Source organism: Trifolium pratense, linkage group LG5 (genome assembly GCF_020283565.1).
Source record: "Trifolium pratense cultivar HEN17-A07 linkage group LG5, ARS_RC_1.1, whole genome shotgun sequence".
In the NCBI taxonomy this organism is placed as follows: domain Eukaryota; kingdom Viridiplantae; phylum Streptophyta; class Magnoliopsida; order Fabales; family Fabaceae; genus Trifolium; species Trifolium pratense.
The window spans coordinates 27795963-27823824 of record NC_060063.1 but is presented as its reverse complement, the minus strand read 5'-3'; the positions used below and the strand labels follow the sequence as shown (position 1 = coordinate 27823824).

Below are 27862 nucleotides of genomic sequence, written 5' to 3'. Positions count from 1 at the left end.
TACATTATTCTAATAAAATTGTTTTTTTTATAACCAAAAAAATTGAATTATAAGAAATATAAAGGGTACTCAACCCTTACAATTCAAGAACATACACCTTATAAACGTCGAAGACATAAAATTGTGATTAACATTTAAAGTAACTAGAAAGTTGATATATATATATATATATATATATATATATATTAACTAGAAACATGATACTAGTTTGAAGTTTTATTTTGATGTTATTAATTACTCTCTTCTTCTTTTTAAGAATCTTTTTAGAATAGTAACACCAAATTAACAAAATGTATTTTTGCATTTTATCTTTTTAATATACCCTCATTTTAATTACTCTCTTCTTCCTTTTAAGAGTCTTTTTAGAATAGTTTTTCAAATATATAACATTAATTAGTTTTATCGAAGAAAAAAAAAAGTAATTGACAAAATTATAATCGACAAATGTACTCTCTAAAACTTTTTCAAACATTTTCTTGTAAACCTGACCCACAGAACAGCTGAGCGTATAACACTCAAACTTTTTCTCAGTTTTTTCATTCTTCATTCATTCTATCTGAATCAGAATCTTCCCCCTTTCACTTCTTCTTTTTCTTCTCCTCTCTCTCTCTCTGGTTTTTGGTCAAGCTCAGACAGCCGTTAGATTTTAATCAAAAGCTCAATAGTTCTTGTGAACAATAAGGTACAAAAAAACAAAACATCCTAGATTCTTATTTGGGGTTTGGTTTTTCTGATCAACCAAGTTAAAAATCTTCTCTTTTTCCTCTTTCATCTTCAAATTACTCACAAAAGTTCATCAATCCAACATATATGATTGAAATGAATCAAAAACCCATGATTGAATAGTAGCTAAATTTTGATTTTGTTTGATTTTGGTTTTTTGTTTATGTTTCTGTTTTTTAGGTGAAAAAAAATGGAATCAGATAGTACTGTGTCTTCTATGATCATGATGGATGAAGATTTGCATCCACATCAATTTTCATCTTCAACCTCTAAACAACATAGCAATAGTACACCTACTTCTACTAGTGTTCATGAGCTTCTTGAATGTCCTGTTTGTACAAATTCAATGTACCCTCCAATTCATCAGGTTTGATTTTTTGTTCTTTTTTGTTTCATGAGTTTGAATTGGATTACATCAACAAATTCTGATCTTGGTGTTTTTTTTGCTTTTTTAAGGTATGATTTTAGTGGAAAGTGTGTGAATTGTGTTTAGTTTTTTTTGGGTTGGATTTTGCTATGTGGATCTTGTTTTTTGGTTGAATTCTAGTTTGGACGATTTGGGTTATTTTATTTTTGTGGGTGTAAACTAGGTATCCTCTGCATGCAGCTGCACAGATTAATCTCTTGAGCCTTATGAGACCCAAATGGGCGGCAAACTCTTCCTAAGAGTTTTAACAGTGCTGCAGGGCCAAGTCAGGGTTCGAACCAATTTTGGTTATGTTTTGTCACAAGTTGTTGACTCATGAGTTCCTTTTTATTTTTGGACCTTGTATATTTAAGGTAAAGTTATATTATTAGGGGTGAATCATGAGTTGCTTTTATATTGGCACTCACATGTGTGAATAATTCGTCTATTAAGTTGAATTTGATGTCTGGAGCTTAGAGTCTGTTTGGATTGACTTATTCGAACTTATCTTCTGACAAAATCATTGTGAGACTGTTTAGGAGAGCTTATGACATTTCCATAAGCTATGATAAGTTTTACCTTTTTACAAAAAGCTCTATGGATAGCTTATGAAAACAAATTATAGCTTATATGAATATAGTTTGACTTATGTCATCTTTTGTTACAGAAATAGTTGTTTAGACATAAGCACTTATATGATAAACGCTTAAGCTATAAGTTTTAATTAAACCGTTTATCCAAACGGGACCCTATTTTATATCAACCCTTTCTCATGTATACCATGATTACAAAGCAACAGATTAAATGACTGTTTTATGGTGTTTTTCACATTTTTTATGTCTGCTTTTATTGGTAATTTCGGAAGGGTGTGAAAAACGATATACACTATGACTTTAGCTACCTAGAGTGTGGTGATATTTGGATCTTTTGGATGATAAAAATTAAGTGCCTTTTAATGGATAAACAATATAGTTATTGTCCCATCCTCTTTGTGGCTATGTGGTTGGAGAAAGGTATGGTGTGACTGTCACACTTATCTCAACAGAAGACATAAATATTTAGGTGATGTTTTTTGTTCAAATACTTTTGTGGAAAAGTAGGATAAAAACTTGCACACATTAGTTATAAGAGTATATAATTAATGAACTTTTCCCTATGAGTATTGGAAACCTTGATTAGGCATCTCTCAGTGTCGGACACGCATCTGTGTCAGATACCGACGCTTATGATTACACTGAATTATGTCATTTTCTCAAATAATTATCGGTGTCGACGTGTCAGTGTCCATGTTCGTGCCTGTGCTTCATAGGTTATAAGACTATATAATTAATGAACTTTCCTATGAGTATTATTGTCTTAAGCTCAATGAAGAACTGTTTGGTAATAGCCTTTCAAAACATGATTGCGAGAGGAACCAATACCATGTCATTCTAAATAGTGTTGTTTAGTTGATTAGGATGTCAAAAAAGCTTGAACATTTTTTTTCTGCAATGCATATTGCATTCAAGGTTTCTAAGTTATGGCTAAGGATAAATTTGTTGATATTCTATTGAATAGGCCATAAAACCTGACATATATTACTAGGAAATTTAATCACATAGTTTGAGTGAGTTATAATTTCTACAAATTATGTATAGAAAATGCCACAAGTTGCCATATATATATATATATATATATCCAAGTAAGATGAGTTGTTCAGAGTTGTTGGATTCTTGTTGATCTTTTTCTTTGGAGTTGTAGCCTATATTGAAACTTTGTCTTACTCTTGGCCACAGAATTTGAGTTGACCCCCGAAAACTATCTTCATTTTACTAATTTCCAATGAAAAGCGTTATCTCGAATGGAAAAAAAATAACAGTATTGTGTTACCTGATTTGAGAATCTAACACATGAAATCTATCCACTCATCAGGGATCTTACATAGTTTACGTATTTGTATATAGCCGATTTCTCTTGAGGGTCTGTTTGGATTGACTTATTTAAGTTTATCTACTAGCACGAGCACTTGTGGGCCTGTTGGAAGAGCTTACGTAAATAGCTTATGACATAATCATAAGCTTGTTTTAGCTTATTTCCATAAGCTCTTCTTGATTGCTTATGAAAATAGCTTATATGAAAACAATTTGACTTCATTTTATCTTTTGTTATTGAAATAGCTTTTGCACAAGCACTTATTAATTAAGGTGTTTATCGAAACAAGGCCTAAATCTGATTATTTCTTTAATTTCAGGATTCAGCTTATGCATAAGTTTATTATAGCACTATTAAGTTTAGCTGATTATTTTCCTTGCAGGAATACATAGATAAATTTTGTTAGCTGTGTTAAGTTAGCTATTGACAATTTCTTAAAAATTGACTTTTGTTTTTGTAGTGTCACAATGGACATACCCTATGTTCAACTTGTAAGACAAGGGTGCACAACAGGTGCCCAACTTGCAGACAAGAACTCGGCGATATTCGGTGTTTAGCATTGGAGAAGATAGCAGAATCACTTGAACTTCCTTGCAGATACACCTCTATTGGGTGTCCAGAGATATTTCCCTATTACAGCAAACTCAAACATGAATCTATTTGTAACTTCAGACCTTACAACTGCCCTTATGCTGGGTCAGACTGTTCTGTTCTCGGCGATATTTCACAGCTTGTTGCCCATTTAAGGGACGACCACAGAGTTGATATGCATTCTGGATGCACTTTTAATCACCGTTATGTCAAGTCAAATCCCATGGAAGTTGAAAATGCTACATGGATGTTAACGGTAAGTATAATCATATTTCATTACCTTGCATTTGTAGCCGAGTTTCTTTGATTTTGGGGCTGGTTTGAACTGTTTTTTTGAGATTATCTACTGCAACAAGCACTTGTGAGACTGTTTGGGAGAACTTATGAAAACAACTTTTGACATGTCCATAAGACGTTTTCAACTTATTTCAAGAAGCTCTTCAGGATAACTTATGAAAATATGTTATAGCTTATATGAAAATAGTTTGACTTTATCTTTTGTTATAGAAATAGCTTATATATAAATACTTATATGATAAGCACTTAATTAAGTTGTTTATCCAAATGGTTATGTACACAGCCACATATCAACAACTTACACTTATTGTTTCTCATCCTCATCCAAACTGATATGCCATACTGTTTTATCGTTTCTGTTAGGTCTTCCACTGTTTTGGACAATATTTTTGTCTGCATTTCGAAGCCTTTCAACTTGGAATGGCTCCAGTTTACATGGCATTCCTCCGTTTCATGGGTGATGAAAGAGACGCCAGGAGCTACAGCTATAGTCTTGAGGTAGGAGGAAGCGGACGCAAACTAATCTACGAGGGAAGTCCAAGGAGCATTAGAGATAGCCACAAGAAAGTTAGAGACAGTCATGATGGCCTCATTATATACCGAAACATGGCGCTTTTCTTCTCCGGTGGAGATAGGAAAGAGCTGAAATTACGAGTAACAGGAAGGATATGGAAAGAACAGCAAAACCCTGAAGGTGGAGTTTGCATACCGAACTTGTGTAGCTAGATTGTTTGCATTGTTTCCCTCCATATATAAGTTATGTAGGGGTAATTGATGATCTTGCAAGCTGTTGATAATCTTGGAAAGTTAATTACATTACACCTGCTGAAAATGGTGATGTTGGTTTCAACTTTCAACTTATAAATAACAAGTTTCTTTCCTTTTTCTAACCAAGATACTTGTCAAATCTTTGTTCCCAAGTGTATCACATTTTCTTTTTTATTCTCATAAATGTGTTTAAATTTTGCATTGCTAATTGCTTTTTTCTTTGTGGCTTAAATTTGTCTACATACTTTTTCAACGATTCATTAATCATTATGAATCGAACTCTGGTACTCTGAAATTTACAACACTCAAATACATTTGCACACCATGATCGAGATCAGTTACTAAAGCTAATATGATTACATACTATTTTTTTTCAATCTGATTCCATGAGTTACATAAACAATAACTTGCCTTGTCATTTTTTTCCTCCCAACCATATGGAAATAATATGTTTTTTAGTTTCTTTAAATGTTGACACATGTTGTGTTTCTACATTGTTTTCTGAATATTTTAGTGAAAAGTTTTACGAGGTTCACTGTGTTACACACTTGCATCCAGGGTTAAATAGCTGTCTCAATGATGATGCAACATCATAAGACCATGTGCAATGGGGTGTTTAAAGTAGTGTTGAATGGGTGTTTAATGTGTTGAATGATTGGAGGAAGTGTGTTGAAGATGATGTGGAGGAGGGAAGAGTTGAAAATTTTCAACACATGTTGAACCTGACGCAGAGGACACGCGGCTGCATTTTATTTGGCCAAAACAGGTGTGAGATGCACGCGCGAAAGGGAGAGTGGGGAAAAATTTCACGCGGAGAGAGAAGAAGATAGGGTCACGTGTGAACATCTGATTGGCTGGGCGGATTCTTATCACATTAATACTTTGAACTTAATTATTTCATCGCAAAATAATTTTTTATTCTTTTACCAAAATTCATGATTTTTTTTTGTCTATAAATAGAGACTTGGTTCATTTGATTTGGACACAGAAGAAAGAAAAAAACCAGATTTTTTCACTATAATAATCTTATTATTATCTTCCTATTAGTGTTAATCTTGAAGTATTAGTCTTTTTTTTTAGTGAAATGGATCTCAATAATCACTTCAACAACACCCAAAATTCTTCTAATCATCCCAACAATTATCAAAATCCAAATCAATTTTTCAACCAACATTCTCAAAACATACCTAATTTTGGTTTAGCACCAAATTTCAACCAATCATCCTTTGTTCCAAACTTTCAACCATATTATGGATCTATGCTGAGAAATCCATCTCAAACACTCCCGTTTAATGGTTATATGCCAATGGTGAATGAAAATTTTCCGAGTGGTGGTACACCTAACTTTCCCGAATTTTCAACTCAAATAACTAATGCTAATGAAGTCACTCCAAATTCAGATGATTCAACTCCTAAGAGCAAGAAAAACCATCAACCAGCATGGAACACTGATCAAAATTTGGTGCTAATTAGTGGGTGGATTAAATTTGGAACAAACAGTGTTGTCGGGAGAAACCAGAAAGGTGATACATATTGGGGTAAAATTGCTGACTATTGTAATGACCATTGCTCATTCGATTCTCCGCGTGATGGAGCTGCATGCCGAAATCGTTTTAATTATATGAACAAAATATTGGGTAAATGGATTGGCGCTTATGAGGCCACAAGGCGTTTGCAAGCAAGCGGTTGGTCGGAGAATGACGTTTTAGCAAATTATTTTGAGGCCGCTAGTACTAATTATCTTGCTTGTGTGTTGTATTGCATTTCAAATTATTTGTATCGTACTAATTACGTTACTTGTGTGTTGTATTTTAAATTAAGTTAAAATGATTTGTATCGTATAAATTATTTAAATAAATTTTGTTTTTATTAAAATAAACTAAAAAATAAATTGTTAAGTGTTTATTATTTTAATTTAATTTTAATCGATAATTGTAATTTTACGTAATCATAAAAATATAAATTTAAATAAGAATATGAAATAAAAATGGCGGGGTAGAGTGTTGAATGAAAAAACCATTGGAGAAAATTGAATGAATGTTAAATGATTAGGTGGAAGAAAGAAAAAATGATGTGGAGTGTTTGGAAGTGAAAAAGTGGTATTGAAGTTTTATAACCATAACCATTGTACATGGTCTAAGGAGGTGGTGGTTAGCTCAGATGGCAATAAAAGTTTGGGTCTAGATGACTTTAATGTCGCTTTTTTCAAGAGATTATGGGATATTTTAAGAGATGAAGTGGATATTATGTTTTAGGGTCATGGTAACATGTGTCCTAAGAGCTCTTTGTAACAGCTGATTTATCGTGAAATTTCTCTTATTACTTTTTCACTCTTGTTATTATTCCTAAGATTGATGAATCTAGGAAGATTGGAGACTTTAGGCCTATCTACCTTGTTGAGTCCTTGTATAAGATTGTCTCCAAATTCTTAGCAACTAGATTGACAAGAGTTATGCCTAAGTTGATTTCGACAAAACAGTTAGCTTTTATTAAAGACAACAACTGGTTGACGGAGTGGTGAGTGTATGAATGTATTGACTTAGCTAGAAGGACGGAGGGAGAGTGTTTTATCTTTAAAGTGAACTTCAAAAAGACATATGATTCAGTGAGCTGGAGTTTCCTTGATTACAATGTAGAGACATGACTTTGGATCCAAGCAGCGTAGTTGGATTAAAGCCTATGTTTTTGGTGGCAATCTAGCTATTTTGGTAAACGAAAGCCCTACTGAAGAGATCAACATATAGATGGGTTTAAAACAATGTTTGATATGCTTGAGTCCTTTTGACCTAATTCTTTCTCTCCTCTCTCTGCCGTTGCTGGGCAAATTTTCTACACTTCTTTCTTTGATGTTTTTTGGTTTATCGATTAGAGAGTGCTGGTTTAGGATCAATTTTTATCTGAAATCACCTCTCTTGATTGTTTTTTATTTCTTTTTATTTGATAAGTGGCATCCACATGCTTTTTAGGTTTTATTCCAGTTTTCTTTCTTTTTTATTTTTTCACCTGGTGTTGTTTTAATCTCTTCTTAGTGCGGAGTCTTTGTTTTGATTTCCCGTCTTAGTACGGTGTTTGTCCCGTCTTGGTAAAATGTTTTTTGTTCAGATTTGCAGTTTTATTTCGATCTCAATTCAGTGCAGATTCAATGACTTTAGCATTATCAACGTTGCAGATTCGGATATATGATTATTCCGGACATTTGAAGTTTGTCATATCAATCGTAGGCTGTGTCATAGACATTAGGTCGTCGTTTTATGCTATTAACTCGGATGATGTGAGTCTGTTTGCAGTTTTTAGCAAAATTGAATATGTAATGATTTTGATTGATGTATTTCCTATAAATTTGAATGAATGAATGAATATTTTTTGTTTTTGAGTAAAAAAAAAAAAGTTTGATATGTCAAATCTCTACAGTTAAAAAAAAATACTGTAAAGAAAAAAATAAATATAATGGGCTTGGGCCAAAAGTTAGAAAGAAAGAAAAAACAAATGGGCCTAGAAGCGGTAAATAAATACGAGAATGAGAAAATCACCGAAGAGAAAGATGAAACGGTACAAATGAGATTGTGAATTCGTGACTGGAGAGAGACTCAACTGAGACGGCATCTAGCGGTTGAGATTCTTGCAGCCCTTTACCGAGGCTTCTATTTCTTCTTCTTCTTTAGGTATTATTATTCTTCCTCTAATATACACTATTCTCAATTTTTATTAAGTAGTTGTAACATTAATCTGAAACTGTATTTGAAATCCCTTTTTACTTCTTATAATTATTTTGTTTAGGAATTCATAACATGAAAAACTAGGTAAAATGAATGTTTAAAAATTTGACCGGCCAGTTCAATCGGTGCGGACAACCTTGGAGAACCGGGGGTCTGGTGCATATCCTTGGAAAACTAGTCCCGGGGTTACACCAGTTGGACCTCAGGTCCGGTTTTTTTTTTTGTCAAATAGCCTCGTGGTTAGAAATTTCAACCACCTTGTAGAATGACTAGAGTTCGAACCCTAACCCCCTGCATATATAATGCATGCTGATTGAGCTAAGTTCATGGGACTTATGTACATTACTCTTAATTTACACAGATTTTTAGCAAGGTTACTGATATTTAGTAAGGTTATTTTAGTAAAAATATTATTCTATTTGATTTATGCATTCTTTCTAATATGAGTGAAATGATCGTATAGGTCATTTATTTTGGAACTGAAAGAGTAATTAATTAACAATGGATAGACGTAGAAGCCAGAGTTGCTCTCATTCAGACACTAAGTCACATGAGCATACCGATGAGAGTTGTAAAGTGATTTCAAAGTTGTTGCTTCCTGAAGACTTGATGATTTATATATTTACTTTGGTTCCTCTCAATTGCCTCATTGACTCTGCAAGGTATGTATGCAAACCTTGGGCTGATACCATCGGCAGTTCCCATTTTGTTGAAGCATGTGGACGTCGAAGACGTTCTAAAATTAGTCTTTACGTTGAAAACGGCACAACACGACGCAATTCATATATGTTGGAATTTAAAGATGATGTGAATGGCCAATTTGAAAGGACCGATTTTGGAACACCTCAAGAAATGGGACATTTAATCAGCACTTGTGATGGCATATTTCTGCTTTGGAATGAACGACATGGTAGTAGGGAAATTGTTGTCGTGAATCCCCTTCTCAAGTGTTGGCTTAGAATTTCTCGTTTTCCTGATTATCCTTTTCGTGAGTCTTTGGAATATATAGTAGCTAGCTGTCAATGTAATATAACACGAGTTCCTCGTACTGCCAAGTTCAAGTTGTTCCTTATGGATTCCGTTAAATTTTCGGGTGCGTTTTGGTTTGTTTTCTATGTGCTAAGAATTGGAATAGATAATTCATGGGAAGAGATAGCTAGAAAAGAATCACCTCGCCCTAGCTGGAATATTTTTTGGCAGCAACTTTATAGTGGAGGCAATGATATTTACTGGATAACAAAAAGTGAAGTGATTGTGATGGATGTTGACAAAGAAGTTATTTTACAAGAATATCCACTTCCCCATTTGCCGAATTATTCGGAACTAAAATATTTATTGATGGGAAATCGTATTTCTTGCATTGCATCTAAAGATCTTTCCAGTACAACTTATCAAATCTACATTTTGGATTTTGATTCAGGAAAATGGTCTCTTTATCATGAGATGGGTCCTTTTGATTATGTTGCTGCTTGTGGTCTTGAGCTTGATATTATTGATGTGGTATTTCGTTTTTGGATCAACGATCAAATTATCTTTCGAGTATCTCTAGGTCCAGTGCACAATAACAGCGATATATTCAAAAACAAGAAATATATGCATTTTGGCTACAATGTCAAGACCAGACAATTGACAAAGATTGAGGGCATTGCCGAGGGCAATTTTGAAGTATGGCTTCACACTAACAGTTTAGTTTCATTGCCACGTACTCCAACATAGCTAAGTTTCCCGGTATAATATATGTAGTAGTATTATTTATATTTCTCTTTGCTGAAAAACAAGTATTTATGTTTCTATTTTGATTTGGAAACACTTGATGTGTGTTTGTTTGCTTAGTTAATCTAGCTTTTATTATTACTAATTTTTTAGCTTTGTTTATTCTGGTGAATGATGACTTACTTTCAACTATGAATTCTAAGCTCTGTTCTGGTAACTTTACAATTATATATTATCTAGGAAAGAGGTTGAGATGAGAGTATTTGAATTTTCTGATGTTATAGTTATTACAATTATTTCAAAAATCCTATTTATACTTCAGTAATTCAGTTACTTGAATGATTCTATAATTTCTAACAATAGAAGTACACAAAGCCGTTGCTGAAAATTAATCTGTTTTATATATAGAACATGATTCCTCTGTAATCTTTATTCCTTGAAATTCTTTTGACGAGTAGTAATCAAAATTTGTCATGCTACATAACTAATGCCAACCTATAAAGTTTGAATATGTAGTAGGAGTACAGGTGTGATACGATACAACTATTTGAATATATATTTAATGTTCATGTTATGTTAAACATCTGTCAAAAATTGGACTCTAGGATGAGAGTTCAATTAAGTCCCTCAGCGGTATACCTCTTATTTTGACAATTAGATCAAATAATACTACAAGATTTCATTACTCACTACTACATTGGATTCTAGGTTGTCTTTCACTCTTTCATTTTGTGTCGTCTTCTGCATTTTCAGACAGAGAAACACTCCTTCCCATCCCGGGCGAGTACACGCATAATCGTCAAGCTCATGGACTTTGCCTGCCTTGCTGCCATGGTGAATGTCAAGTTCATAATCGTTTGCTTAGTGCGTTTCGATGTGGATTTTGAGAAATTTTTTTTTTCTACCCCAACAATTATCACTTTACCTCAACATATTTTTCAAAATACCTATTTTACCCTTATCAAATTTCAGTATATTTTAATATTTTTTATTTTGTCGTTTTATAACTTTTATGGTAGATCGATCACACCCCTGAAAAATTGTTTCGGTAAGTTTTTATCTTTTTCGGTATGTTAATTTTACCGGAACACTTTTTTCAAAGTGTTCCGGTTTGGAAAAACTATGGATGGATATTTACCGGAATAATTTTAAAAAGTGTTCCAGTTCGAAACATATTGCAGAATCAATGATTTTACATAAGTGTTCCGGTAGGTGTAAAACGGGTTCTGGTAACAGTTAGCCACAGTCAAATCGTGACAAATACTGTAATCTGGAAAATTTAAAAACACAATCCACAGCAGCAACACAAAGACACAAACCATTCGACAACAAAAATCCAGTAATGGTCGGAATCATTCCATTAGAAAAAACCTCTTCCACTAAAGGACTACGAATGAATCTAACAAGGAAAAAAAAAAAAAAAACTTAATAGAACATTCAGAAGCCATTGTTATCAAAGCCTTAATTGTTGGACCCATTAACACTAACCCAACAAAAACATTTTTGTTGAATTTCACTAATTCTGTATTAACCCTTTTCCCAACTGAGATTCTTCATTAACCCTTTTCGAGATTTTTGATCAAGGTTTTGAGGACGGTGATGAAGTGAGAGAAATTGTGAAACTTTTCCAGAATCTTCTTCGTCGATTTCAACCTCATCGTCTTTATCCCTTTTTCTCTTCATCTTTTCATAAACAAACAAATCTTCTTTAAACAAAAACAAAAGAACGAAGTGTTATAATTTAGAGGAAAATGAAATTGATTAGAGAAATGAAGAATACCTTACGAAAGCCGCGATGAATGCATTTCGCCGCTGCTTAAGAATGACAGTGAAAGAGCGATATTGTTATGTTTTCCATATTTTAGTGTTTGCCACGGTTTAACCGTTCTTTTTACCAATTGTTCCGGTTCATACTTGTTACCGGAAAATATAGAAGGAGTGTTCCGAAAAATGTTCATATTAGCCACGGTTTAACTTTGGCTAAATGTTCAAAACCCAGTTTTTTTAATTTTTCGAAAGGGGTAAAATGAGAATATTTGTTTGTTTGTAGGGGTAAAGTCTTAAATGTAGGGGTAGAAAAAAAAATTCGGATTTTTATTAGAAGTAATGAGACCTGTTATGTATTGGATTTTGACCTCGCTCTGCTCGCTTAGTGAGTGCACACAGACTTAGAAATTGATTTATGGTAAGCCCTGTTGAAAATTGGTAAAAGTAGCTAAATTGGCTATTTTACTAAGAAAATCTTTTATTTACAAATAGTTGGATTTTTTTTTATTAAAACTTGCAATTTTTTTTTGTTTACAAAATACCTTGCAATTAAAACAAGTTAATAAGTTTTTTTTTGAACGGCAAATATATTATTAATCAGATCTCTGCATAAGACATATAGAGACCGGTGGTCAAGAAGGAACTACCTAACAAAGACGTCGTATATATGCGGAACACCGAAAATAAACACAAAAACAAACACCACCTAATCGAGATCCACTTCCTAATCCCATAATTAGAAAGACACCCCTCGATTTCCAGGCCACCAGAGAAGACACCAGCCCGACCCAAAATCGTTGAATCAGAGCAAAATCACGTCGGAGAAAAATTGGAGCTAAATTACGCTGGATAGAAATCAGAGCATGTTGAATTTACACCGGAGCTGAATTACGATGAATCACCACACAATTTTCGTTTCCACTTTGTTCTCTTCTTCTTCGGTTCTATGGAGCTGAATGACGCTGAAGATTTCATCACTGTAAGTGAAAATCTCTCTCTCTCTCGCTCTCTCTCGCTCTCTCTCTCTCTCTCTCCATTTTGTTCTTCCTTGAGATTAAATCGTTGCTAAGATTTTTCTGTGTTGAAAATCATGAAGTCTGATATAGGATTTGTGTTCGTTTTCGATTTTCATTCTGTTATCTAATTGCGTGTTGATGATTTTAGTTGCTGACATTTTTCTGTGATTGGTTTTTGATTAAGTGATTTTTGCAAATGTGGTTTCTAATATTAGTAAAGGTTAATTAAGAAATTAGGGTTAAGTGTTCTGGTTGAACTGTTTTGACTTGAAATATAGCCTAAATAATTTTGAATTTTGGATTCAAATGATGAATTTCACATGAATGCATATTATGAATTTTTTAAATTATGATGTCTATGTCTATTATGCTTTTGTGATCTCTTGTTATATTACATGCTTTGGTGATAGTTTCCGAACAAAGATTAGATAGTTGTAGGTTATAGAAGTAGGCCTTTGTTTTGTTTAGGATTAGGTTATCTGTGATATGATTTGGTTAATCTAAGACTATTTTCAAGAATGAACCTATGAAACCTTGTCCTATACTGTATATTAGGAATGTTCCTGCTATGAAAGATGGTTTAAGAAAGAAAATTGAAGTGCATTTTAAGAAAGAAAATTTTCCATGCAATAATTACTGAGACCTGGTTTTTAAGTTTAGGGTCATGCTAAACCTATTTTTCTTATTTATTTACTTCTTATAATTTATTTACTGCAAACCCTATTTTTATTTTTAAAAAAAATTCAGGAAGGAAACACGCAGAAGTAAGAGAATTAAATCCATGCAGAAGTGCAGTTACTGTGACTCAAACTCTAAGTCACATGATCATGCCAACAAGAATATGAACAAAAATTTAAATAATACTAAGAGTTGTAAAGTGATTTCAAAGTTGTTGCTTCCTGAAGATTTAATGATTGATATATTTACTTTGGTTCCTCTTACTTTTCTCATCAACTCTGCAAAGTATGTTTGCAAATCTTGGGCTAATACTCTCGGCAATTCCCACTTTGCTGCAGCATTCGAATGTCGCGGACATTCTAAATTTGGTCTTTACGTTGAAAATCGCATGTCCAGAAGTAGTTCTTATTTCTTGGAATTTAAAGATGATGTGAATGGCCAATTTGAAAGGACTAATTTGGGAACACCTAAAAAAATGGGATATGCAATCGGTACTTGTGATGGCTTATTGCTACTTTGGGATGGTTATATGCAAACATATGTTGTGAACCCCCTTCTCAAGTGTTGGCTTAGAATTCCTCCTTTTCCAGGTTCTAGGAAATATTACCACTTGGTTGTGATTGTACTATAACATGTGTTCCTCACATGGCCAAATTCAAATTATTCCATGTAAATGTCCTTGAGGTTTCGGGTGTTGTCTGGTATGTTTGCTATGTGCTAAGAATTGGAATATATAACTCATGGAAAGAGATAGCTAGAAGAGAATCTCCCCCTAACAACGACCATCTTCATTGGCAGAAACTTTGTAGTGGAGGCAATGATGTGTATTGGATAACAAAAAAGGGAGTGATTGTTATGGATGTTGACAGGGAAATTATTTTACAAGAATATCCACTTCACAATTTTTCGTCGGTTGCATCATCATATTTAGTGATGGGAAATCGCCTTTGTTGCATATTGCTTGATTATATTAATAGAGCACATCAATTCGAGATTTTATATTTTGATTCAGAAAAATGGTCTCTTTATTATAAGATGGAAAGTATTGATTTTGAGGCTGCATGTGGTCATGAGCTTAATATTTGGAGTGTGCGATTTCGTTTGCTGATCAACGATCATATTATCATTCGATGTCAAACAGAAAACTCATTTACATGTATCGAAAATGTACGTTTTTGTTACAATGTGAAGACCAAACAATTGACAAAGATTGAGGACATTGACGTGGGTAATTTTGAAGTGTGGCTTCATACTAATAGTCTAGTAACATTGCCAAGTAGTCCGACATAGCTAAGTTTCCCGGCATATTATTTATAATTATACTAGATGAAAAACAAGAATTTATGTTTCTATTTTGATGGAAATACTTGATCCGTTTTGCTTAGTTTGTCTCGCTTTTATTATTAACTAGGGGTAAACCCGTGCGTTGCACGGGTTTGATTAAAATATATAATTAAAATACTTTTATAAATAAAAAATAATAATTGTGATAACTATAATCACATATAGTTAAATAATATATATATATATTATTTTAAAATATGATTATATTTAATATTAGTATATGAGTAAAAAAAAAGTTGTTTAAAAATATTAGATTTTTTATTAATTTATATCGTAGTTTGTTTATATTTTAATGTAATAGATCTCTTATAATATTTCATAAGTTTGAAAGGATGTATCATTTTTTTATTTTATTAGTGTAATCATATAAGATTTTAGTTTTCTTTATATGAGTTGCAATTTTATCGTCAAATGTCACTTTGTTTTTTATTCTTGATGTATCCCTTATTTTATTATTTTCAATAAGAGTTGGAGGCATACCTAATTATACTTGTAGACAATATTGCTCATGAGAAATGTTAAAATAAGTTTTGATTATAGAATATGATTCATATATGGTGGCTTTGACTATTTGTTCCACGTGATCTCATTTTTTGAAAATTATGTATCAAATAGCGTATTTGCTTACTACGTTCTATGCAATTTAAAGTTCTAAATAACTTATCTACTTACTCTGTCTTGGAGTTTATTCTCACTTATTCACTTGGTGAAATTTTATTCCAACTTTATTAGTCCCAATTTTTTAGTCTATTGTTTGGTTCACTTTTTTTTTTTTGCTTGGTCATTTTGTTTTTGGTTTGTTTTTCTTTTTCTTGGTGAGGTTTGTGTCTCTTCAAAATTATTGTTAGTTTTTGTCCCTCTTATTTAATATTTTCTTGAACATTTATTTTATTTTTCTTATTATATTATATAAACTTAAATATTTGTTGTTGTCAATATATAAGTTTGGACGAAGATTTTATATATTTGAATTTAGGTTTAGTTATTTGGTTAAGGTAAAGAAAGTCTTAAAGATGAATTTAAGATTTAACATGTGTCATCTTCTTATTTTCTTAAAAAAATGTCATCTTATTCTTATAAATATTCCACTATTTTATTTTCAGCTGTAACGTAAACATTCTTTTAGAATATGTACTTAATTTATCCAAAAAGTTATATTATTATATAAATTAAATTAATAATTTTTGAATTATTGGTGAATTTTAGTTGTGTGTAAATATGTTTAAATATATGTGTGATTATATTTTCTAAATGTATGTAAATATATTTTAACATCTACGGTTTTAATAATTTCTAAAATTTATTTTGACAAATGAGCATCAACAATTTTTATTTAATAATTTTTGTCTTTTTTAATTTAATTTAGAAAGTTTTTAGTACAATTCTAAGTGGAGGAAAAAGTATTTAGCACAATTTCTAAACTAACATATTTTTAGCACAATTCTTTTCATTGATTCATTTTATGGCCGTAAGAATAAGATGGCATACGTAGATTAAAATAGGACCGTCTATTAAAATTCATATATATTCACATTGAACCATCCAGATTTAGGCAAGTGTTATACTATAAATGCATGAAGATTATATATTTGGACAACCTCTAAGTCAAGTTGAATCAATATACTTCTTACATGTATTACAATTATAAGAACCGTATGATTTGAGTGTCAACTAAAAAAAAAAACTTATTTTAATTTCTACTTTGTTTTTGTTTCTATATTTCTCTTGATCGAGATCTATATTTCTCTTGATCGAGATCAAGTAGATCACCTACACATTGTAGACAATATAGTATTTAAAAATGAGACACATATTTATATTTCTAAATTATTTGGATTGTCCTCTTTTAATTGAATGCCTCCAACATCAATATACTCTCGATCTATATAAATTTTAAGGCACATCAAAATCAATAAAAAGAAGTCTCTTTTATCCTCTTCAACTTATTTACATGAAAAAAATTAATTATATTCCCATTAATCAACAATTTTTTATACAAATCTTTTACCTTATATAAAATAATAAATGAAAAAGAAAATAAGAAACAAATAAGCTAAAACATTAGACTAATAAAATAATAAATGAAAAAGAAAAGTTGTCTAATTACAAACATTATATCAATTAAAAAAAAATGATGGTTTACAAACTGCCATTAGAGTTAAATACACATCCTTACATGAGGTGCCATTTCATAGGCTTTATAAGGAGCAAGGATGCAACGTAAACAAAAATAGAAGTATGTTTTATCCTGTTCTCCTCCTTCACATGAAAAAATAGTCATATTCATATTAATCGATTCAACTCAAAGTTTAATTAATCATCGAACAAAACACCGGTTGATATTTTAAAAAATATCCAACCTAAAAAAGAAATATAAAAAATGATTAGAGATGTTCCAAACTCAGAGTAATAGAAAAATTCCAATTTACAAACATATTAATAGGCAACTATCACATATATGTATATCAATTTCTTAATCAATCACATGTAGACATACCTGATATTCTAAGAGGTTAGACACCATCACCTACCAAGGACAAAAACCAATATACTTACGATGTAACTATATATATGCACACAATAGCTTTTAAATCAATTCAAGACACTATAATGTGTAACTATAACATATGGAAGGTGAAAATGCATAACTTTTTCTTATTGAAATGTTAGACAAAGAAACCATAGAGTTTTTGCCATGAGATAGATAAATTAAAATTTTGTTAAAACATAGAAGGTAGACTTCCTGATATGGTGGTGGTGATAATTAGCTTTTGGGTTAACTTTATATAGAGCTTGTGTTTGATAATTAGCTAAATTTACATATTCAATATTAGTGTCTCCAAGAATTCTTTGTTTTCAATTGCATTAATATGGAATTGTAACATACAATATATATTTTAATATATTATTATTATTAGAGTAACTCTATTATATGAAATATGAAAAGGTTTTAATAGAGATTGTAAACTTTTCTTATAGAGTGTCACATCATCACAATGCATGCTTGTGAGCAACTCAACAACTAAAGTATTTTATTTCATAAAATTTATTTTGTCAAGCATGAAATTTTTTTGAGGAGTAATTTTTTTATTTGGTTTATTTATTTAAAGTAAATTTTTGCAAATTGCAAATCATATTTACACATGCATGATTTATATTTTATGTTTGGTAGTGTAAAATATGAAAGAGCATATATCTACTCATTGTTCTTTTTGTAATTTGACTTTTTTTTCTTTTCTTTCTTTCATTATTATTGGGAGTCATTATTATTGTAACATATAGATAATTATTTTGGAGGATAAATGGACACACAAAATAAATTGTTGAATTTAAGATTTAACATGTGTCATCTTCTTATTTTCTTAAAAAAATGTCATCTTATTCTTATAAATATTCCACTATTTTATTTTCAGCTGTAACGTAAACATTCTTTTAGAATATGTACTTAATTTATCCAAAAAGTTATATTATTATATAAATTAAATTAATAATTTTTGAATTATTGGTGAATTTTAGTTGTGTGTAAATATGTTTAAATATATGTGTGATTATATTTTCTAAATGTATGTAAATATATTTTAACATCTACGGTTTTAATAATTTCTAAAATTTATTTTGACAAATGAGCATCAACAATTTTTATTTAATAATTTTTGTCTTTTTTAATTTAATTTAGAAAGTTTTTAGTACAATTCTAAGTGGAGGAAAAAGTATTTAGCACAATTTCTAAACTAACATATTTTTAGCACAATTCTTTTCATTGATTCATTTTATGGCCGTAAGAATAAGATGGCATACGTAGATTAAAATAGGACCGTCTATTAAAATTCATATATATTCACATTGAACCATCCAGATTTAGGCAAGTGTTATACTATAAATGCATGAAGATTATATATTTGGACAACCTCTAAGTCAAGTTGAATCAATATACTTCTTACATGTATTACAATTATAAGAACCGTATGATTTGAGTGTCAACTACAAAAAAAAACTTATTTTAATTTCTACTTTGTTTTTGTTTCTATATTTCTCTTGATCGAGATCTATATTTCTCTTGATCGAGATCAAGTAGATCACCTACACATTGTAGACAATATAGTATTTAAAAATGAGACACATATTTATATTTCTAAATTATTTGGATTGTCCTCTTTTAATTGAATGCCTCCAACATCAATATACTCTCGATCTATATAAATTTTAAGGCACATCAAAATCAATAAAAAGAAGTCTCTTTTATCCTCTTCAACTTATTTACATGAAAAAAATTAATTATATTCCCATTAATCAACAATTTTTTATACAAATCTTTTACCTTATATAAAATAATAAATGAAAAAGAAAATAAGAAACAAATAAGCTAAAACATTAGACTAATAAAATAATAAATGAAAAAGAAAAGTTGTCTAATTACAAACATTATATCAATTAAAAAAAAATGATGGTTTACAAACTGCCATTAGAGTTAAATACACATCCTTACATGAGGTGCCATTTCATAGGCTTTATAAGGAGCAAGGATGCAACGTAAACAAAAATAGAAGTATGTTTTATCCTGTTCTCCTCCTTCACATGAAAAAATAGTCATATTCATATTAATCGATTCAACTCAAAGTTTAATTAATCATCGAACAAAACACCGGTTGATATTTTAAAAAATATCCAACCTAAAAAAGAAATATAAAAAATGATTAGAGATGTTCCAAACTCAGAGTAATAGAAAAATTCCAATTTACAAACATATTAATAGGCAACTATCACATATATGTATATCAATTTCTTAATCAATCACATGTAGACATACCTGATATTCTAAGAGGTTAGACACCATCACCTACCAAGGACAAAAACCAATATACTTACGATGTAACTATATATATGCACACAATAGCTTTTAAATCAATTCAAGACACTATAATGTGTAACTATAACATATGGAAGGTGAAGATGCATAACTTTTTCTTATTGAAATGTTAGACAAAGAAACCATAGAGTTTTTGCCATGAGATAGATAAATTAAAATTTTGTTAAAACATAGAAGGTAGACTTCCTGATATGGTGGTGGTGATAATTAGCTTTTGGGTTAACTTTATATAGAGCTTGTGTTTGATAATTAGCTAAATTTACATATTCAATATTAGTGTCTCCAAGAATTCTTTGTTTTCAATTGCATTAATATGGAATTGTAACATACAATATATATTTTAATATATTATTATTATTAGAGTAACTCTATTATATGAAATATGAAAAGGTTTTAATAGAGATTGTAAACTTTTCTTATAGAGTGTCACATCATCACAATGCATGCTTGTGAGCAACTCAACAACTAAAGTATTTTATTTCATAAAATTTATTTTGTCAAGCATGAAATTTTTTTGAGGAGTAATTTTTTTATTTGGTTTATTTATTTAAAGTAAATTTTTGCAAATTGCAAATCATATTTACACATGCATGATTTATATTTTATGTTTGGTAGTGTAAAATATGAAAGAGCATATATCTACTCATTGTTCTTTTTGTAATTTGACTTTTTTTTCTTTTCTTTCTTTCATTATTATTGGGAGTCATTATTATTGTAACATATAGATAATTATTTTGGAGGATAAATGGACACACAAAATAAATTGTGGGACAAATTTTAAATAGATATGAGAAGCTCTCTAAAGCATGCCACATCATCACAATGAAGGCCTATGAGCAATTCAACCTTCCTTTTACTAGTAAAAGATAATCTTTAGCTTTGCTTATTCTGGTAAATTACTTACGAACTTATTTGGAGTTGAAACACATGTTGTGCTCTCTGGTGTTTTTCTTATCCAACTTCAATCTTAAATATCAGTAGCAAACTTTCAAAAGAATAGAGAGGTACAGCTTTATCACCATGAGGATGGATTTGAAAAATGAGTCCCAATTTTGTATAAAAATAGAACATGATTCCTCTGTAAATGCATAGATGTTATATGATTCCTCAGTAATCAAAATTTGTCCATATTTTCTGTGTGAAAGTGATTCAATATGCTACTGATGAACCCCTGATATTAAAATAGCATTGTATTGTATCACCATCCAAAACCTGATGAACCCAAAACCTTAAGGTATTAGGTTTATGGGTCTTATAAAGTATAGTATTCACGGTCCACTTTTCTATTTAATGTGAGACTCATCTCACTTGAAATACCAACAATTTCACATGCTACATAACTAATGAGAAGTAATGGAAAGATGATGAAGATGATCCATCTTCTCTCCCTTGAAGATCTGTCTCCAGCCCGTTTTTTCTCTATATATGTTTTCTTCCCTCACATCTTTTGGAAAATGAATGGAATTGCCAATTTTCATGTTTGAATGTGTTCAAATAGATATCAGAAATGGTGAAATTTGTAAAGTGAATTTTATAGCTTGCTAAGCAAATCAGAATTTTTTTCACCCAAAATTACTTGCCAGTTGTGCCAACTGCCTTTCGAGCAAATTTGCCTGAGTAAAAATTCCTTGTTTCTCGGTGGGTGTGTTTGGTAAGTCCATCAACATAATTTGGAACGGACAACATGATATTTGGGAATGGACAACATTATAGATGGAAGTGGATCCATCAACATAATTTGGGAACAGACAACATGATATTACTCATTTAAACCTTTCAAAAATCTAATCACTTGGTCACTCTCTTTATAGGATTTCATCTTAGCAATAGCAGCACATCCATGAACACAGTTATGAACACAATGTGAATCAGGAATTGGATGAAAATTATCAAGTTCTTGCCATAATTTTTTCAATGAGGTATGGTAAGTAGAAATAGTACTATATATCACCTTGCTTAAGAGATGAAATTTCATCTTGCAAATCAGAGATACGAAAAACATCACCTTGATAGAATCTTTCTTTGAGTTCTTGCCATATCTCTGAAGCTGAATCCAACCATAGAATACTCTGAGAAATTTCTGGGCTAACAGAGTTATTGAGCCAAAGTTAAAGCATAGTGTTGCACCTATCCCATGCCAAAGAATCACGATCATCATCATCCGGTCTTGGAAGCGTTCCATTGATGAAGTGCATTTTGTTCTTGGATCGAAGCGCCATAGTCATAGCACGAGACCAGGAATGATAATTGGGGCCAGAGAGAAGAGGTGTGACCAAAGCAAGATTAGGATTTTTATTCGGATGCAAGAAATAAGGGTTAAGAGTATCATTTTGATAACCCTTATTCTGAGAATTGGATGAACTTGCGCCATTGAAGGCACCAACATTGCTATCCACAGACATGATGGAAAAACAAGGCAAGATCGAGGAAAAAGAATGAGAAATTCAAGGGTACAAACTTGAATTTGGGGAAAACAGAAACAAGAAGCAGAATTGGGAAAAATTGCAGCGAAAGAAACGAAATTGAAGGAGTGTGTAACCTGATTAACAATGGCATACCTCAATTTGAGGTCTGATACCATGTGAAAACTGTGATTGATACACCATTGTAACACTAGAAGAAGCTTGAACAAGAAGATGAAGGAAACGGTAAAGCTCATTGTGAGCATGAACCAGAGAAATTTTATTATTACACACTTAGTTTGTACAATGAGAATGAGTTAACTATATATACAAGATGAACCAACTAATAGTTAACTAACATTCAGTTATGAATGTGTAACAAACTACTAACCAACTACAAACTAATCACTAACTGAATACTAACTAACTAAAGGATTGTATTGCAGTAACTTGAGAAACATACATTTTGGTTACAATGTCAAGACCAACCAATCAATTGTCAAAGATTGAGGGTATTGCCGAGGTCAATTTTGGAGTGTGGCTTCACACTAACAGTTTAGTTTAATTGCAAGTTTCTGGTATGATATGTGTAGCAGTATTGCTTATATATATATATGTCTTAGTTAAAAACCAATATTTATGTTTTTACTTTGCTTAGACAGACAGTTACTAGAATATTTCTCTAGTAAACAATAATGTTATTGAAATACCTTATGTAATGAGACTACTGTGTCATTGTTTTGAGGTTGAAATTTCATAAATTTGAATATGGAGTACGAGTGTGTGTGAGATACCATACTAATATAGAATAAAATAGAATCTGTCTATTTTAGGGGTGTGGTTATGGTGCATAAGCCCAAACTTATGCACCATGCATAAACTTGCTTCCTACACCCACCATATTTGTTTCCTACACCAAAAGTCAACCAAAGGTCAGACCAAACCCAAAATTAGGCAATCTATTACTCGCGCGCCCCCCATATACTACCATATTACTTGCGCCCCCCTTTTGCTTAGCGCACCCCCCAATTATTTTTTTTTCTTTTTCTCCTAGATTTCTTGTGAGCCCCCCAATTTTTTTTCCTCCCCTAGATTTCTAGCGCGCCCCCAATTTTTTTCCCTCCTCCAAACTTCTAGCGCACCCCCCCAATTTCTAGCGCGCCCCCCGTTTCCAATTAAATAATAACTTTTGTTCCTTTGAAGTATATATTATAAAAATCCATTTTTAATTAATTTTCGTCATACACCCCCTCGAAGCCCAACATAATAACGAATGGTTCATGTATATATAAAGCATACTTGTCAAACATACAATTTAATTTTAAGTTTTATCAATCATAATCACAATATAAATAAAATTTCATACATTAATTACATATATATATATATATATATATATATATATATATATATATATATATATATATATATATATATATATCAATTTTTCTTTACAATAAAGAAATGATCGAATCCAATATCTCATGCATACTATCCAAATTTTTTTCAACTAAATTAACCCTAATTGCTTTATATGATTTTTTGCTTTATGTAGCATGGTTTTGTAAAATGGTTATGTGATGTTTTACTTAATAACAATGGTTTTAATGTATAACATCTTGGCACTAATGCCCATATGAAACCATTTAACTAAAATAATGGTTTCAGTGTATAACGCTATGAAACCATTTAACTAGACTAATGGTTTCAGTGTATAACATCTTGAAACCAAATAACAAGACTAATGGTTTCAGTGTATAACGCTATGAAACCATTTAACTAGAATAATGGTTTCAGTGTATAACAGTATGAAACCATTTAACTAGACAAATGGTTTCAGTGTATAACATCTTGAAACCAATTAAAAGGACTAATGGTTTCAATGTATAACATCTTGGCACTAATGCTCATATAAAACCATTTAACTATAATAATGGTTTCAGTGTATAACAGTATCAAACCATTTAACTAGACAAATGGTTTCAGTGTATAACATCTTGAAACCAATTAACAAGACTAATGGTTTCAGTGTATAACATCTTGACACTAATGCTCATATAAAACTATTTAACTATAATAATGGTTTCGGTGTATAACGCCATGAAACCATTTAAATAGACTAATGGTTTCAGTGTATAACGGTATGAAACCATTTTTGCTGTGGAATGGTTTCAAAGAGTTGTTCTCCAAAAACATATTTAACCCTTAATAAAAATTGTGAAATAAATTTAAATTTTTAAGACGATATAAAACCGAAGAGAGTGAGGTATCCCCAACCGTTCCAAATAATTCAAAATACCCTAAATAAAATTTTGGGAAAATTTTATTAATATCTTATATTTATAAAAGCATATTTACCTCATTTAATTAACTAAAAATAGTTCCAGGTCTCAGAAAAATACCAAACTGGTCCCAAAATTCTCAGAAAATTATTTACTATTTTTATGTAAAAATAATAAAAAAATTTGGAGTCTCCTTGGCACCGCACGCGCCCCCACGCGCCGCCAGTGAGAGTGGGCGTGGACGCGCGTCACTGTTCGTCATCTTCTTCACCCATTTTCTGCAGAAACGGGTCACTACGACCCGGTTCGTCGACCCGGTTTGTTCTCCCTCAATAATCAACGAAACTCGACGTTCTTTATACCGTTTTGATCGTCGTTCGATTTTATGAATGTTTCCGGTATTAATTTTCGAAATCGGTGATCGAATCGCATGTAAAATGTGGTCGAAATTGAACAAGCAAAAATATAAATTTCTTTAGTTATGATTATTACATGTGTAAAATCATCTGATGGCTGTGAATGACTTATGCACCATACATAAGAAAATGCTTATGCATATTAACTATTGCCCTCACCACTAGACCAAACCTAGTGACTTAATATATAGCATTAGTTAGTTTTATTGAAAGAAGACTATAATAGACAAAATATAACTTTAAATTATCAAAACGACAAATAATTTGAAACAACTTTTTTTTTCAAAAACGACAAATAAAAAAGAACGGAGTGAGTAATTATTTGGCGCTATTATAAATAAAAAAATAAAATAAAGTTTATAAAATAAATAAATATGTTTTTAAAATAAACATAAATTTTAAAAAATTGAATAAAAAAATTTATTTAAAAATTGAATAAAAAATTGACAATTTTTTTTTTTTTAAATTATCAAATAGTAATTTATTTTTAATCAAAACAGATGTTTTTAAAATTAAAAAAAAATTGAGTCATATACTTTTTTTTTTGACAAAATTCGTATATATTTTTTAAAATATCAAAATAATAATATTTTTTTTAATCAAAATGTCAATGGAGAACTAGCAAATAAAAATAGGATAAATTTGAGGTATAAAATCGTAGAATTATAAAATTTAAAGGATAATCATGGCATAGTGATAAAACAAGATCTCATTGACCTTGTTTGTCTCTGCACTGAAAAAAAATGCAAAACAAAAAGAAAGCAAAGGTGGGCGAGATACCTAATACATGTGACGGCGGCCATCAGATTCAAGGGAGTTTCTTTAGGTATCACTCATTCATTCTCTTTCAATGTTATTATTCATCTAGGAGTAACATTATTCCAATTCAATCAACAAGTAAAAAATTTACACAATTTCTTTATTTGCTTTATGTCACACTGTATTTCAAATCTCTTTATAAGTTCTATTTGAATATTTTTAAAAGAATTTACCGGAGCGGATTGAATTACAAAAATACTCTATTTGATATCATATATAAGTAATAATTCATTTTTTAAATTCATTGAATAATTTTATGAGACCAGAGGAAGTACTCCCTCCGTCTCAAAATAAATGACCTGTTTTTGACTTTGTCTACTATTCATATGATCTCATTTGACTGTATTTTTCTACTGATAGGTATATCGTATATGCAAATATTAGATGTTGTTTGATTTGTCTTGATGAATATTTTCAAAATATATAAATTTTATAATTTTTAATAATAGATAATTTAAGATATTTATAATTAAAGTCGTGCATCGGCAACCGTGAACTGATCAAGTAGATCATTTATTTTGGAACTGATGGAGGAATATTTTATAAATGATTTAACTGATGGTTTGACTAAAGTGTTTGATGGAATTAAGCTATATATATGTATATGCAGTCAATCCATGAAGAAGTCTATTTGCTATGATTCAAAGGCCAAGTCACATGATCATGCCAAGAAGAATAGGAAGCAAAATTCAAATAGTACTAAAAGTTGTAATGTGATTTCAAAACTATTTCTCCTTGAAGACTTGAGATTTCATATCCTTTCTTTTGTTCCTCTTAATTGTCTAATTAACTCTGCAATGTATGTGTGCAAACATTGGGCTGCTACTATTGGCAGCTCCCATTTTGTTGAAGCGTGTGAACGTCGTGCACGTTCTAAACCTGGTCTTTACGTTGAAAATCGCACAACACGGAACAAATCATATTTCTTGGAATTTAAAGATGATGTGAATTGCCAATTTGAAAGGATTGATTTAGGAACACCTCAAAGAATGGGAGGTGTGATAAGTACTTGTGATGGCATATTGTTGTTGTTTTCGAGCATTTTTAAAGAACTTTTCATCGTGAACCCCGTCCTCAAATGTTGGCTTAGAATTCCTTTTTCTACCATTTTTCAGCACTATGATGAATTTAGCCTTAGAAGTCGATGTACTATAACACGTGTTCCTCGCACTGCCAAATTTAAGCTTTTCCTTTTTGATGTCATTGAGGTTTCGAGTGTTTCTTGGTATGTTTTCTATGTGCTAAGAATTGGAATAGATAACTCATGGAAAGAGATAGCTAGAAAAGAAGTTGGCTCTAACATTCTTTTGTTGCAACAAATTTATAGTGGAGGCAATGATCTTTACTGGGCAACAAATAAAGAAGTGATTGTGATGGATATTGACAAAGAAAGTATTACACGAGAATATTCATTTTCCCTTTTGCCTTTGACATTTTTAATGATGGGAAATCGTATTTCTTGCATTGTGTATAAAGATGGAACACATACAACATATCAAATCTACATTTTGGATTTTCATTCAGGAAAATGGTCTCTTTATCATGAGATGGAACCTTTTAATCATGTGATTACTTCGTTCGGGGTCTTTTGTTTGTGGATCAACGATCAAATTATCTTTCGAATAGCTCTACGTTCACAAGAAAATATGTCTGGAAACATTAAAAAAATACATTATGGTTACGATGTAAAGACCCGAAAGTTGACAAAGATTGAAGACATTGATGTGGGCAATTTTGACGTATGGCTTCACACTAATACTCTTGCTTCATTGCCAAGTACTCCAACATAGCTAAGGTTCCTGGTATAATATATGTAGTACATTAGTAGTATTTATATTTCTCTAATTAACTGAAAAACAAGTATTTATTTTTATTATTATTATTATCATCAATCTAGCATTTGATTTGGTTTGCTTAGTCATCTAGCTTTTATTATTATCAATCTTTAGCTTTGCTTTTATTCTAGTGAACTTTCTTTTTTTAATGACAAATATATTATATAAAACTATAAAAACGAAAAAAAATATATTCCACCAAAACCTAACGATCTAGTAAATTGTTAGACAAATCTTGTGCTATGTTGTTTTTCTTATCCTTTGAAATACAGACATATAATTTGAAATATGTCAGATTGGTATTTGCACAA

At 31.0% G+C, this 27862-nt stretch overlaps 4 protein-coding genes across 4 annotated transcripts; all 4 read left to right on the top strand.

Moving 5' to 3' along the window:
* Positions 1–473: 473 nt before the first annotated feature.
* Positions 474–4818, top strand: LOC123885456 (E3 ubiquitin-protein ligase SINAT3-like). The gene is made up of 4 exons (XM_045934743.1): positions 474–682; positions 904–1090; positions 3501–3887; positions 4292–4818. The coding sequence occupies exons 2-4, from the start codon at positions 914–916 to the stop codon at positions 4652–4654; spliced, it is 927 nt and encodes a 308-aa protein (XP_045790699.1). The 5' UTR covers positions 474–682; positions 904–913; the 3' UTR covers positions 4655–4818.
* Positions 4819–8215: 3397 nt separating this feature from the next.
* LOC123884539 lies at positions 8216–10389 on the top strand. Its single transcript, XM_045933652.1, has 2 exons — positions 8216–8358; positions 8876–10389. Exon 2 carries the CDS (start codon positions 8914–8916, stop codon positions 10126–10128), a length of 1215 nt encoding a protein of 404 aa, XP_045789608.1. The 5' UTR covers positions 8216–8358; positions 8876–8913; the 3' UTR covers positions 10129–10389.
* Positions 10390–12536: 2147 nt separating this feature from the next.
* Positions 12537–14991, top strand: LOC123884902. The gene is made up of 2 exons (XM_045934130.1): positions 12537–12871; positions 13656–14991. Exons 1-2 carry the CDS (start codon positions 12849–12851, stop codon positions 14215–14217), a joined length of 585 nt encoding a protein of 194 aa, XP_045790086.1. The 5' UTR covers positions 12537–12848; the 3' UTR covers positions 14218–14991.
* Positions 14992–26333: 11342 nt separating this feature from the next.
* On the top strand, positions 26334–27506 carry LOC123886380. Its single transcript, XM_045935702.1, has one exon. The coding sequence runs from the start codon at positions 26334–26336 to the stop codon at positions 27504–27506; it is 1173 nt and encodes a 390-aa protein (XP_045791658.1).
* Positions 27507–27862: the final 356 nt, after the last annotated feature.